At 49.3% G+C, this 13,597-nt stretch overlaps 1 protein-coding gene across 3 annotated transcripts in view; it reads right to left on the bottom strand.

Annotated features, from left to right (window-relative positions):
* The window catches only part of DIXDC1 (DIX domain containing 1), a 33,730-nt gene extending 20,390 nt beyond the window's left edge, over window positions 1–13,340 (bottom strand). For 2 of the 3 annotated variants that reach the window (XM_058041202.1, XM_058041204.1), the window contains exon 1: window positions 9,728–9,908. In XM_058041202.1, the coding sequence (XP_057897185.1) occupies window positions 9,728–9,787 (60 nt within the window). In that variant the 5' untranslated portion in view covers window positions 9,788–9,908. Of the gene's footprint in view, window positions 1–9,727; window positions 9,909–13,253 lie in introns of those variants that run through there. The other variant, XM_058041203.1, reaches the window with a different exon arrangement.
* Between the last annotated feature and the right edge of the window lie 257 nt (window positions 13,341–13,597).

Below are 13,597 nucleotides of genomic sequence, written 5' to 3'. Positions count from 1 at the left end.
ATTTCGTCTGTGAGATAAGTACGGTTCATTTCTCACCATCTGCATTGGAGCTGACCACAGAGCTCTGCATTTCATCTGTGCCATTGGGGCCGACCCCAGAGCTTTGCATTCCAGCTGCACTGGAGCTGACCCCAGAGCTTTGCATTTCACCTGTGAGATAAATGCGGTTCATTTCTCACAATCTGTATTGGAGCTGACTCCCAGAGCTTTGTATTTTATCTAAATTGGAGCTGAACTCACAGAGTTTTGCATTTCGGCTGCACTGGAGCCACACCAGCGCTGTCATCCCCTCACTTTGGGGGTTTGCTCACTCCCAGAGCAGGAACCCAGCGTGCAGGGGGAGGGAACCCTGATTATTTAACAATTTAACAATTTAACAATTGTCTGCTCGTTTAACAACTCCAGGACGAGCAGGGGAGGATTCCTGGAGAGACAAGAGCCTCGTTCTGTACCATTCCCAGCGTGGCTCATTTGGAACTCCTGTACAGCCCCTCCACAGCCTGGGAGCTGCCTCAGCATTTCCAGTGGCCCAGTTTCTATTCCTGCATGCAGGGAAGCTGCCTTGGGGCCTGGGAGCCAGGAACAGGGGCTGGGCAGCAGCTCAGGAGGGGTGCTGTGGGTGGGAGAGAGCAGGGAAACAAACCCAGAGCAGGGGAACACAAACCCAGAGCAGGGGAACAAAAACTCAGAGCAGGGAAACTCAAACTCAGACCAGAGAAACTCAAACTCAGACCAGAGAAACTCAGACCAAGGAAACTCAAACTCAGAGCAGGGAAACTCAAACTTAGGTCCTGGTCAGTCTGAGAGACCAGGGAAACTCAAACTCAGACCAGGGAAACTCAAACTCAGGTTCTGGTCAGTTTGAGAGACCGGGAAAACTCAAATTTTGGACAAGGGAAACACAAACTCAGACCAGAAAAGCTCCAACTCAGACCGGGAAAACTCAAATTTGGACAAGGGAAACACAAACTCAGACCAGAAAAGCTCCAACTCAGACCAGGAAAAGCCAAACTCAGGTTCCTGGTTACTCTGAGGACCCGTGTGGCACAAATGACCCCAAGGCCACGGGCAGATGCCCGCGCCCTTTCCTTGCAGGGCTGCTGCAGAGGCCGCCATCCCCTGGGCAGGGTGCAGTGGCACACGGAGGGTGAACAAACGGATCCACCGATGGGATTAGCTCCCTTTTCACTAAGCTCCCCATGATTGTGCCCATGCAGCAGCTTTTAAGCCCCCATCCCATATGATCTCAGCAGGGCTGATGCCTTTAGAGCCCATCAAAGTCACAGTCTGGTCACAGCCCGGCTCTGAACGATCCTGACAGAGGAAATCCAGCTCGGATCACTGGCGGCTGGCTCAGGAAGGCGCCTGGGGCTGTGGGAGGCAGCTCTGCTCACTCAGCACGGCCTGGGGGGCTCCAAGGGGCTGCCCTGGGGGCTCTGGCACAGAAGGGAGCAGAAATGTCAGATCTGATCCATCTTTGCTGGGGCAGAGCAGGCCTGGCCTGGGCAGGGGCTCTGCAGCTTCTCCTGCTCAGGCGGCAGCAATGCCCAGCCCCACTGCTGGGGGAGATGAAACAGGAAATATTTATCAATATGATTGCTTGGCAAAAAGATTTGGAGAATATAGCAACTGTAAGTGAGATTGAAATGAAAGCAAGCTTTGAGATCCCTCAGTTACTGAACAACTGGAAAACAATGACGTGGCCGGCTGAAGGTGATCCCCTTTTGATGGAACAACAGCCTCTGCTTGCAGACAGCTCCAAGGGTCAGAGCAGACCCTGCAGCTCGGCAGAAGGGGCCCAAAGAGGAGATTTTAGGGTTTAAAATGTAACACAGTGTGGCGATGCAATGTGGTTTAACTCTCCTTACAAGGTTAAATATAAAGCTGTACACAAACAAATGAGAGATCATGGCAAGCAGGTGGTTTTCAGAGCCCTGGATGAAGAGGACACAGAGGTTCTGGGGCTCTGAGCAGGCTGCAGGCCTGGCCTTGCTTTCCAAGGCTTGGTGAGGAAAGAGCTTGTGTAAAATACAACACAGGATGGTGATGGAATGATCCTTATAGGCTGCATGGAAATGCTGTAGGATTTGTGTCTTGGACTAGATTGGTTAGTGAGAATCAGAATATTCAACACAGAAGAAGGTTTGTGGTGCTGTAATGGGAAACTCGCTCTCTTACCCTCTTACTCTCTTATCCTCTCTACCTCTCTTTTCTCTCATTCCTGCAGAGCAGGGCCCTGCACTTGGCCCTTTGCAATAAACCCCAAATTCCAAGACCAGAAGAAGATTTATTGTATTGTAATAGGAACCTTGCCCTCTGATCCTCTCTTTTACTCCCTCATCTCTCTTCACCACTCTCTCTCCCTCTTTGGGGCCTGCTCTGAGCTGTGTTTGGCAGCTCCCAGCAGGGCCCTGCACTTGGCCCTTTGCAATAAACCCAAAGTTCCATGACCTGGCTTCAGAGATCTCTCCTCTCCGTCCGTCCCCACCATCCCACCCCCGACATTCCTACACCTCACAAGTCTTTATTTTGTATTTTTCTAATCGTTTTAGGGACTGGCACTGATCCCCCAAGGACACAGCTCCTCCCAGCTTGCAGAAAATCTGCACTTTTTGGAGGAGTCTCTGTGGCTCTTCCACTTCTGCCTCATTTAGAGGAAAATCCCTTTCACCGAGCAGTTTGTTTTCTGTTCCTCCTCTCAGAACATTCCTCGTGCATTCACAAAAAAAGAATTTTTGGCAAGATTTTAGTCTCTTAAAAGAAGGAGGAGGTTGTCACTGTTATTACTAGTAAAAAATAAAAAAGCCATCCCTAAATCCCAGAGCAGTTACATTTTAAACAATGAGCATTAAAAGGAGGCTTCTGAGGCAATGGAATTGGGATGGCACCAGGACAGAGTCCTTTCACTCCCATGGCTGCTGTAATTCCGCAGACTTACACCTCATTTACAGACTCCCTTGGTTGGTTTTGGGTTTTTTCCATTAAACATCAGATTTTCCTGCAGACGTTCAGACAGTTGGATGAGGAGCATTTCCTAAGTTTGTAACCCAAAATTCCTGGCAGGCTGAGGGACTTCAGCAAGAGCCCTGGATTGCTGCAGAACTCAGAAATCCAGAGAGGGAGCTGTCAATGCTGGCAGCTGAGGGGAGCACGTGACTGAGCCTCCCAAGGAAATTTATCAGAAATAAAAGTTAAGTGACCTAAAAAAGGCCAAGTGCTGTGAAATGCACGTAGGATGAAGGGACAAAGCCCCCGAGCTGCTCAGCAGAAACCCCAAGGGCAACTTTTGAAGCTGGAGGGCCCAAAATCCTTCACTACTCAGCTTCTCACCAACATTTCTTCCAAACCCAGAATTTTTCAGAGGAAAACCAGCCTGGTGTGGGCTGTGCTCCACAGAACACACATTATTCAGGATTATGGTGGAGCTAAGCTTAATCCTGTTTACATTAACACAGCTTTGTGTTCCAAAAAAAGCCCCTTTTACCTGTACTTGCCATGGGGAAGAGCAGCAGCTGTACCTGAAGGGACCTGGAGCTTTTTTGGTGTTTTTGTCTTACCTTGGAACACTTTGCAGGGCAGGAGGTTTTTAAACCCAGGTCTTGGGGACTACAGGACATCCCAACAGAGTTCCAGGGGCAAATTAGAGGTTGGGATATATGAGGTTAATTTTTATCTCTCTGGGATTAAAATAATGGACTTTTTGGTGCTGAACAAATGGACAAAATCATTTTTCTAGCAAGGAGGGCCTGCCCTGCTCACTGCTATCTTCCAGTAGATCCTGTGCCCTGTTTCCTTCTGTTCTGGAACCAGATCCCTTCTCTGCATTGATTTGATGAGATGGAATCCATCCTTATCACCGGATTTAGAGAATCATCCTGCTAGGATGAGAGTTTTGGTGCTCAGTCCTCTAGGATGAGATTTTTGGGGTTCTTTATACTGATTTCCCTTTGTGCACTGCTTTGATCAGCTGGAATCCATCATTCCTGTTTGATTTAGGGAACCATCCTCTTAGGATGAGATTTTTGAGGTTCTTTACACCCATTTCTCTTTGTGCACTGCTTTATTGAGCTGGAACTCATCCTCACTGTTTGATTTAGGGGATTATCCTGCTAGAATGAGATTTTTGGGGCTCAGTCGTGCTCTAGGATGAGGGTTTTGGGGCTCTTCACACCCATTTCCCTCTGTGGCACACTTGTGGCCACTGCCCAAGCCCCAGGGCTGCTGAGGGCAGCAAGAAGAGCCCAGGATGAAAAGAATTCCCTGTTCCTGCCCCCAGAGCCCCGAGCCAAAGGTCTGCAGCAGCCTAATTGCATCAGGTTGAGGCCCTGAATGATTTCTAAGCTTTCTGACATTACCTTCATTAGATGGGGACTGTAATTTTCCACCCAGCCTTCCTCCAGTTTGCTGATTAATTTTTTGTTGCTCTTCAAGGAGGCCTTTGTGGAAGCAGAAAGCACAAACTCCCAAGCAAAGAAAATTATTCCCTCTGCTCTCAAAGGCAGGAAAAGATTTTTTTTTTCCCCTCTCAAAATTGATGTTTGAACGTGATTCAGGTTTTTTAATGTGTTCAGATGCATCCAACAGTGAAAACCACCCAGTCATGACCACAGTGAGGCCAGAATGACCAACAGCACCCACAGCAGTTCTCCTTCATAAAACTCATAATAATTTAAAGCAGGTGTTGATTCCCAGAGTGCCCAGCCCTCCAGCAGGACATGGAATTTCTGACTGCAGAGTTTTCCACCTTTTCCTGAGTTCTTTCTTTTCCCATTAACAGGAGGAGCTTAAGTGTAAGCAGCAAGAACAAGTTCCATCCAAACTCCCTAAATTATTTCAGCCCCTTTGATTTTCACCTCTTGTAAAGCCAAAAGCTGCCACGGCCCATTCCAGAGCCACCCAGGATGAAGTCGTTCCCACCTGCGCCTAAATCCTGGCATTTCATTAATTCTGAGCTTAATTTTGAGTTTAATTTTGAGTGAAAGGGCTTAATAATGCAAATGCAAGACCCTGAGGGAGCAGCACCTCTCACATGATGCTCAGCAGGTACCTGAGGCCCTTGTCCCACCCAGGCAGAGCTTCTGTGCCAGCTACAGGCAAAAAATAAAGGCAAAAAAACTGGGAAAGAGCTGAGCTCTGAGTGCACAGAGGACTTTGGAGCACATGATTCACCCTGAGCTGTCAGTTCCAAGCACTGACACATCCCCTGCTGCTCTGGCGGGGAAAGGAGCGTTAAGGAGCATTGTTCCTCCTTCAGCACCATCCTCATCCCCAGGCAGCTCTGAGGGGACCCTCAGCTCCTCAGGACTCCAAAATCTGCAAGCAGAAACTTTGCAGATTGGAAGGACACCCAGAGAGGCTCCCTAACCCAGAGTGAGAGCCCTAAAGGCACATTCAGGACACAGAAATTTTGCATTCCCTCTGCCATGTCTCCATGTGCCATCCCCTTTTTCCTCATTCCACCCATAAAGCAGCTGCAATAATCTTCCTCTTCCTGGAAAAAATGGTTTGAAAAGCAGAAATGTGGGAGTGCTCCTGTGCAAATGCTCTGTGAGGACACCCTGCCAAGGGACACAGCCTGGCTTAGCCACCAAGGCAGGGATTGATCCCAACTGCTCCACCCTAATCCTACAGAGCAGCAAAATCTGGCTGAGGAGTCCCGCTGCTGGCCAGGCACCAGGGTTTGGGGGAAAACTGGTAACAGAGCACATCTGGGGGTAAATGCAGCTGTGGGGAGCCCCAGCTGTGTTTTCTGTCCGTGCTGGAGCCCTGCAGGGGTTGCAGGGCAGCCCAGACACCCTGCAAAGGCTCGGCCCCCGCTGCCTCCCCCAGGCTTTAGGTGTGAAACGCTGCCAGGGTCACCCCAAAGCAGAGCTGGGGTGATGGACCAGCACCTCCGGAGCTCGGGGTGTCCCGGGAGGGATCCAGTGCCCCTGAAGGAGCCCTGGGGCTGAGCAGGATGAGGGAGCCAGAAGTCAAACCAGCTCTCCATGGTGAATCCTATTAATCCTATAAATAGCGCTGGGGCAGGAGAGGGTGAGTGCCAGCTCCTTGGGCTGACATCACCCAGCTGAGAACTGCTGGTGACAGATCAGGACCGTGCCCCGAGGGCAGCAGAGGGGTCACACCCCAGAAAATGATTCCAAACGGAGAAACGAATCCAAATCACCCCCAGGGTGAGGAGTCACAGATCGGGACCTTGCCCCGAGGGAAACAGAGGGGTCACACCCCAGAAAATGATCCCAAACAGAGAAACGAACCCAAATCACCGCCAGGGTGAGGAATCACAGATCGGGACCTTGCCCCGAGGGCAGCCGAGACAGAAAATTGCCCCAAATTGAGAAATGAACCAAAATCACCCCATGGCATTGCCCAGGACGAGGAGTCACAGATCAGGACCCTGTCCTGAGAGGAACAGAGCCAGAAAATCACCCCAAACAGAGAAACGAACCCAGATCACCTCATGGCATTGCCCAGGACAAGGAGTCACAGATCAGGACCTTGCCCCGAGGGAAACAGAGGGGTCACACCCCAGAAAATGATCCCAAACAGAGAAACGAACCCAAATCACCGCCAGGGTGAGGAATCACAGATCATGACCTTGTCTGAGGGGAGCAGAGGGCTCACACCCCAGAAAATGACTCCAAACAGAGAAACGAACCCAAATCACCCCCAGAGCATTGCCCAGGGTGAGGAGTGACAGCTCACAGGCAGGATGGCACCTCCACCCAGGCAAGAGGGGCTGGGAAATGCAGGAATCACCCACTGGGCTGAGAAGCACGGGAAATACCCCATGGAACAGCTGGTGAGGGGCAGAATAGCCCTGCAGCTCCCTGCAGCCCAGAAATGGGGGAGATTTCCCCCAACCCTGCATTTCACCCTGCCCTGCTCGCCCCACAACCCCTGCCAGCCTCCCTGGCCTCTCTGCAATGGACTGTTTGTTCAGCATAATCTCGGCGACGGGGGGAAGAAAATAGTTATTTTAAATGACTCACTGCACACGGGCAGCCACATAATGAAGTTTGCCACAGGAAATGATCCTCCAGCTCGAAAAAGACAAGGTGTGGTGTTGTTCAAATGCAGCCTGGAGCTCACTTGTGCCACATTTCTCTGTGCCCCATCTGTTTGCAAGAGCCGGCAGAAGTGTCAGCACATAAATAAACTGCATTTCCCCGAGGAACGGGAACAGGCTGGGGCCACATGGACACAGTCAGAGCAGATGAGCCCCCTCTCTGTGGTTCCCTTTCATTATAAACTCCTGCTTTTAGCAGCCACACATCCCCAGGGCCCCGTCCAGCTGTGGGATTGAATTATTTATCGGCCTGGGAGCCGCAGAAATCCCCACAAACAGCAGGGAAACACCTTCAAGGCAGGGCAGGCCATTAATGAGGGGCTTTAATGCCCGCGGGGGGGACTTTGCTGCATCTCAACATCAAACAAAACCACCCTGCCCTGAGATGTCTGCAGGTGACAGCGGCCACCAGGGCCCTGGCTCTGAAAGGGAAGGGGAAAAAGGGAAATAAACGGGCCTGAAGTGACAATTCAGCAATTTCAGGGAGCCTGGAGCAGCATGGGATTCCTCACATGGTGGAGAAAGCAGCAGCGCAGAAGGACAATGCTGCTCCAGCACTAATTAGGGATAATTGGGCTGCTGAGGTGCCCTCGGTCACAGGGGATGGAGAGGGAGGGGGAAAAGGAGAAAAAGGGACAAAGGAACCTCCCCGAGGCTCTTGGCTGTGCTGGGTCTGGTCAGCACCCGGGATCGGGACACAATTCCACGTTAATTTTAATGTAAATAACGCCCGGCATGGGGACACAATTCCACGTTAATTTCTGTGTAAATAGCACCAAGCATGGGGACACAATTCCACGTTAATTTCTGTGTAAACAGCACCAAGCATGGGGACACAATTCCACGTTAATGTAAATGTAAATAACACCCCGCATGGGGACACAATTCCACGTTGATTTCTGTGTAAATAAACACCCAAACAGGCCAACAGAGACGGGCAGGACTCAGAGCTGGTGATCACAGCAAGAATGGAGTGGGAGCTCCTCTCTCATTCCCAGAGCCTTGGAAAATCCCAGGTCCTCCCCTTGCTAAACCCATTTCAGTTTTACTTTTGTTGGGGCGTGTGAGGAGGCAGAGATCCCGACAATCTGTTTTTTCTGGTGGCAGAGGGAAGTTTCTTCCGCAGCTGAGGGTAAAACCAGCCAGGGCCAGGCACTGAGCATCGCTGGGGGTCACTCCCATCATTGATTAAATTATTAATAAATAAGTTACTAATTGTGCCTGAGGAGGATGCGTTGCCCCGAGCACGGGAAGTACAAGCTCGATCTAAACCCAGACCTTGGCTGGCTAAAAATGAGCTGACACTGCGAGGAGGAGGAGGAACGGAGCCATTCCAGCCCCAGGAGCCGGGCCAGGCTCAGGTTTCACCCCCAGTTTGGTTTTCCCGGATTCGGGAAGCCCAGCAGGGATGTCCAGGGTTCATTTTTCATTTTTTGTGCATAACAGGCACGGCACGGCTGAGGAGTCACCCAACACTAAACAGAACTCAGTCCTGCGCTTTAAGAAAGGATAAAAACCCCCCAAAAGTGAGAGATAAAATAGCAGCAGCTCTGGGCTTCCAGCAAATCCCCACTCAGTTTTTCTTCCTTTTCAGCCCCAGAAAGCGGCTGCCTGGGGATTATAAATATCCATAAATATCCAACAAAACTCATCTTTGTGCCCCCCAAAGAGGGAGGTCCCACTGCTGTCCCCCCCACAGCCGTGGGATCCCCATCTCTGCAGTTTCTTGTGCATGTCCTTATTCCACAATTCATTGCTCTCCTAGCAGAATAGGTGAATAAAAACACTTTAAAAATTACATTTTCCCCACCAAGTTCTGTTTCAGTCCCCCGAGGATTCATTTTACAGAAAAAGATGGGGGGCAAAACCCCAAAGCAGCTCTTTGGCTGCCTCTCCCAAGCAATGTGAGTCCATAAATCAGATTTCCAGCTCCCAGCACACATCCCTCAGCAGAGGAGTCGATTTTACACAACAAACGCTGCCCCACAGTTTGTGTTATTTATGGGACCCCACAGTTTGTAAAATTTACCGGGACCCCACAGTTTGTGTTATTTACTGAGACCCCCCCAGTTTGTGTTATTTACTGGGACCCCCCAGTTTGTGTTATTTACTGAGACCCCACAGTTTCTGTTATTTACCGGGACCCCACAGTTTGTACAGTTTACTGGGACCCCACAGTTTGTGTTATTTCCTGGGACCTCACAGTTTGCATTATTTACCGTAACCTCACAGTTTGTGTTATTTCCCGGACCTCACAGTTTGTGTTATTCCAGGACCCCACAGTTTGTACAATTTATCGGGACCCCACAGTTCGTCTTATTCACCAGGACCCCACAGTTTCTGTTATTTCCCGGACCCCACAGTCTGTGTTATTTCCCGGGACCCTACAGTTTGTGTTATTTACTGTAACCCCACAGTTTGTGCTATTTACCGAGATCCCAGAGTTTGTACAATTTGCTGTAACCCCAGAGTTTCTGTAATTTCCCGGGACAGCAGCAGAGCATCGAGAAGAGCTCCAACCCCTCCCGTAGAACCAGCCACAAACTCCTCACCAACTCCCGCTCCCCGCCGATAAATCTCGCTGTTTGCCCCCCATTCCTGCCTCCCAACTCCGCACTAACCCGCCGTGCCTTCCTCCCGAGGGAGCCGCGGCTTTACCTCGCTGAATCCCTCCTGCAGGATGTCCAGCACGCTGCCCCGGGCCAGGCAGGCCAGCATGGTCCCGGGGGGCTCAGGGGCCGCGGCGCCGCCTCTCGCCGCTCTCCCTCCTCTTCCTCCCGAGCACAAAGGGCGGGAGGCGGCGGGGAAGGGCTCTCATGGTCCCATCTGTGCGGGCCGGGCCGAGCCGAGCCGCTGTGGGCATGCTCGGGGGGAGGAGGCGGCGGAGATGTCACTGGGTTGTCACGGCGACGCCGCGGCTCCGCGAGGTGCGGGCGCGGGGGGGAAAAAACATCTGAGAGCCATTTCCAGCCGAAAGGGGGAAAGCAGAGCGCGAAACTATGCCCGAACGCGCTGGGGAAATGGGGGAGTTCAAACGCAGGGAGCGGGGGGAGAGAGGAGGAGGAGGAAGGAGGGACGGAGGGACGGAGGGAGGTGATGCCTTGCACGGGGAGCAGAGCGCTGAGAGGAGATCGCTCTGCAGCCACAGGAAGCCGCAAGGCAGGCCACGGCGGCTGGGAGGTTCGCAAGTTTGAACACTTCGTTTTTCAAATGGAAAAAAAAAACCCAAAAAAACACCCCCCCCAAAAAAAACCCCAAAAAAACAAAAAAAAAAAAAAAAAAAAAAAAAAAAGTCCCCCCAAAAAACAAAGAAAAAAACCCAAAAAAACAAACAAAAAACCCCCCAAAAGCCAACCAAACAACCCCCCCAAAAAAACAAACAAAAAACCCAACAAAAAAAAAAAAAACCAAAACCAAAATAAACCCAAGAAACAAAAAGAAAAAAAAAAAAAAACCAAAGCAAACAAAAACCAGCAAAAAACAAAAACAAAAAACCCAAAAACAAAAAAAAAAAAAAACGCAAAAAAAACCAAAACCAAAAACAATAAAAACAAAAACAAAAACCAAAAACAAACAAACAAAAAAACCAAAAAAAAACAAAAAAAAAACCAAAAAAAAAACCAAAGAAAAAAACCAACCCCAAACGCGAGAGAAAACGTCCAAACAATAACCACAGCCCCCAGCTCGCTCTGCACACCACTAAGTGCTCCCACGACAGAAATGGGTATCGAGTGTCCCCACGCTGCCTCTCGCAGTCGGTGTCACCTTTCAGGAAGCGCCACGGGAAGGAAAAATGGGAAAATGAAAGCGGAACGGGTGAAGCCCCCGGGCAGGGGCTCTGCCAGCCCGGACTCGCTGCCCTCCGCTCCCAAAATGTCCTGCCAGGATTCCTAGGTGTGAAACGCGCTTAAAAACAAACTTCTTTTTATTTTTTTTCCCCCTGCCTAAGTGTTGATGCATCCCGAGGAAAAATCAATGGCACAATTTCACAATTTTAGCCCAACACAGCTAAAATACAGAAAGAGAAGCAACAGGTCGGCTCCCTGTATACCCAGCCCAAAAGGAGGCGGTTCCCTCTCCTCCCGCTCTAAATTATTCATTTTGCTCTCCCTGCTTTTCATAATTCCCCGGGAGTGGAGATTTTGATGTTTTCATCGGTTCTAATGCCACATCTGTTCAGCAAAACAACAGATTACAGCCAGGCTTTGCACAAAGCCTCGTAAGCTGGGGCTGCTGGGGGCTTGGAGCCTTGATCCCGTTCACTTTTGAGCTTCAAAATGCCATTAAATAAATATTTAACCTCTTTTTTTAATGCAATTGAGTAGCTTATGTCTGTGCAATTCCAATAAAATTTTGTGGGAAAATGAAGTGGTTGCCTCATGAGACAAAAAGTGACCTAATTTTGGAGGAAAAACCAACAAAACACACTCAGAGCTTCCAGTGTGGAGTTTAAAATGCTCTTTTTGACTAATAATTTATTACATTATATATATATAAATATTATTATATATTGTATATTATATATTACTATATGTTATATAGTAGGTATAATATATAATATATAATATATAATATATAATATATAATATATAATATATTATATATTATATATTATATATTATATATTATATATTATATATTATATATTATATATTATATATTATATATTATATATAATACATTATATGTTATATGTTATATGTTATATATTATATGTTGTATATTATATGTGGTATATTATATATGGTATATTATATATGTACATTATTAAATTATAAATTATTTCTATTTATTGCATTATATGTATTTACCACCTGTTTTTTACATGGAAAACACACATTTATAGGGGATTTGTAATATAACAGGGAAGGATTTTGAGATTTTTGGGTCGACCAAGAAGATCTGGGATGCAGGGGCTCCCTTTCATCCCATCTCCCTCCTGCAGAGCCCCCTCCTGCCCCAGCAAAGGCAAAAATGTTCCAAATGTTCTCATTTTCCCTGCCAGGCTCGGGCACAGCCCTGCTCAGAGGTTTTCTCATCAAAGATTTCTTTCTGCAGGAGTTTCTCATTGTATTCTTACAGTTTCTAATCTGTACCTGAATGCCAGGGAACGGAAACCAGGCTGGACCTGCTGAGCCATTCTCCTGCCCATTGTGGGGACACAAATGGGGCTGGGGTGGATGTGGGGGCTAAAAATAACTTTTAAAAATTAAATTCCACTTCTCCCTTTGTGCTTGACTCCCAAGTTTGCAGGGCTGCTGGCAGGGTTGTGTTTTGCTGTCAGTTATACACAAGAGCCGCCTCTCAGTGCTGCTTTTGCAAGGAGCCTCTCACTAACAGGAAATTCAGAATACTCCCTGAATTTTCCCAAGGGGATTCTCTGCCCAGTGACACCAAACCCATTGGGGTGACGCCCAAAGGATGCCCCAGCAGCTGCCCCTGGGGTGAGTGACCTCCCAGCCCAGGCTTGGTGGCACTCGGTGGCATTGCCATCTCCTGGCCACTTCCAGCATGACCCCAGCCCTTGTCCTTGCACCCTTCTGGTCACTAAATCGGGGTTTGGGGGGTGAAAACAAAAGAGGAATCCCTGGGTCAGGAATATTTACAGTGTCATACATCACTTTTCTCTCTCTGGTAGCAAAAATAATTTCCTGAGACCTGCGGGGCTGACTTGTTCATTACCCAGAGATGATCCAACATAAATGATCCAACCCCATTCCTGGGTGAGAAATTCCTGGGTCAGGAATTCACCCGTGGGGGTTGTGGGGCTGTGACTGCAGCAAGAACCCAAAGAGCTGCCCAAAGGCACGGCTGCACTCGTGTCACTGATCCCAGATCCTCCTGAAGCACCAAAAAGGGACATAAAGGGCACCAAAGGGACAGAAGGGGCACCAAAGGGACAGAAGGACACCAAAAGGAACAGAAAGGGCACCAAAAAGAGACAGAAAAGGCACCAAAGGGACAGAAGGACACCAAAAGGAACAGAAAGGGCACCAAAAAGGACAGAAAGGGCACCAAAGGGACAGAAGGACACCAAAAGGAACAGAAAGGGCACCAAAAAGAGACAGAAAGGGCACCAAAGGGACAGAAAATACAGCAAAAAGAGACAGAAAGGGCACCAAAAAGGACAGAAAGGGCACCAAAATGGACAGAAAGGGCACCAAAAAGGCTGCTGGGAACTCACAGAGGGTGCAGGAGGCTGTGGATGGTGACAGGGCCCTGTGCCCATCAGAGTCCCCATGCTGGATGTCACCTCAGTGCCAGGGGAGGGTCCCAGCACTCCTGAGGGGAAAAGCAAATCCATCAGGGATTTGGGATGGGGTGGGATGGGATGGGATGGGATGAGGTGGGATGGGATGGGATGGGATGGGATGGGATGGGATGGGATGGGATGGGATGGGATGGGATGGGATGGGATGGGATGGGATGGGATGGGATGGGATGGGATGGGATGGGATGGGATGAGGTGGAATGGGATTGATGGGATGGGATCTTGAGCACAGGGACACCCAGGAGCAGGGCTGGGAT

The sequence above is a fragment of the Melospiza georgiana genome, chromosome 27 (assembly GCF_028018845.1).
Source record: "Melospiza georgiana isolate bMelGeo1 chromosome 27, bMelGeo1.pri, whole genome shotgun sequence".
NCBI lineage: Eukaryota > Metazoa > Chordata > Aves > Passeriformes > Passerellidae > Melospiza > Melospiza georgiana.
Note: the sequence above shows the minus strand (reverse complement) of the source record. Positions and strands in the feature narration are given on the sequence as shown.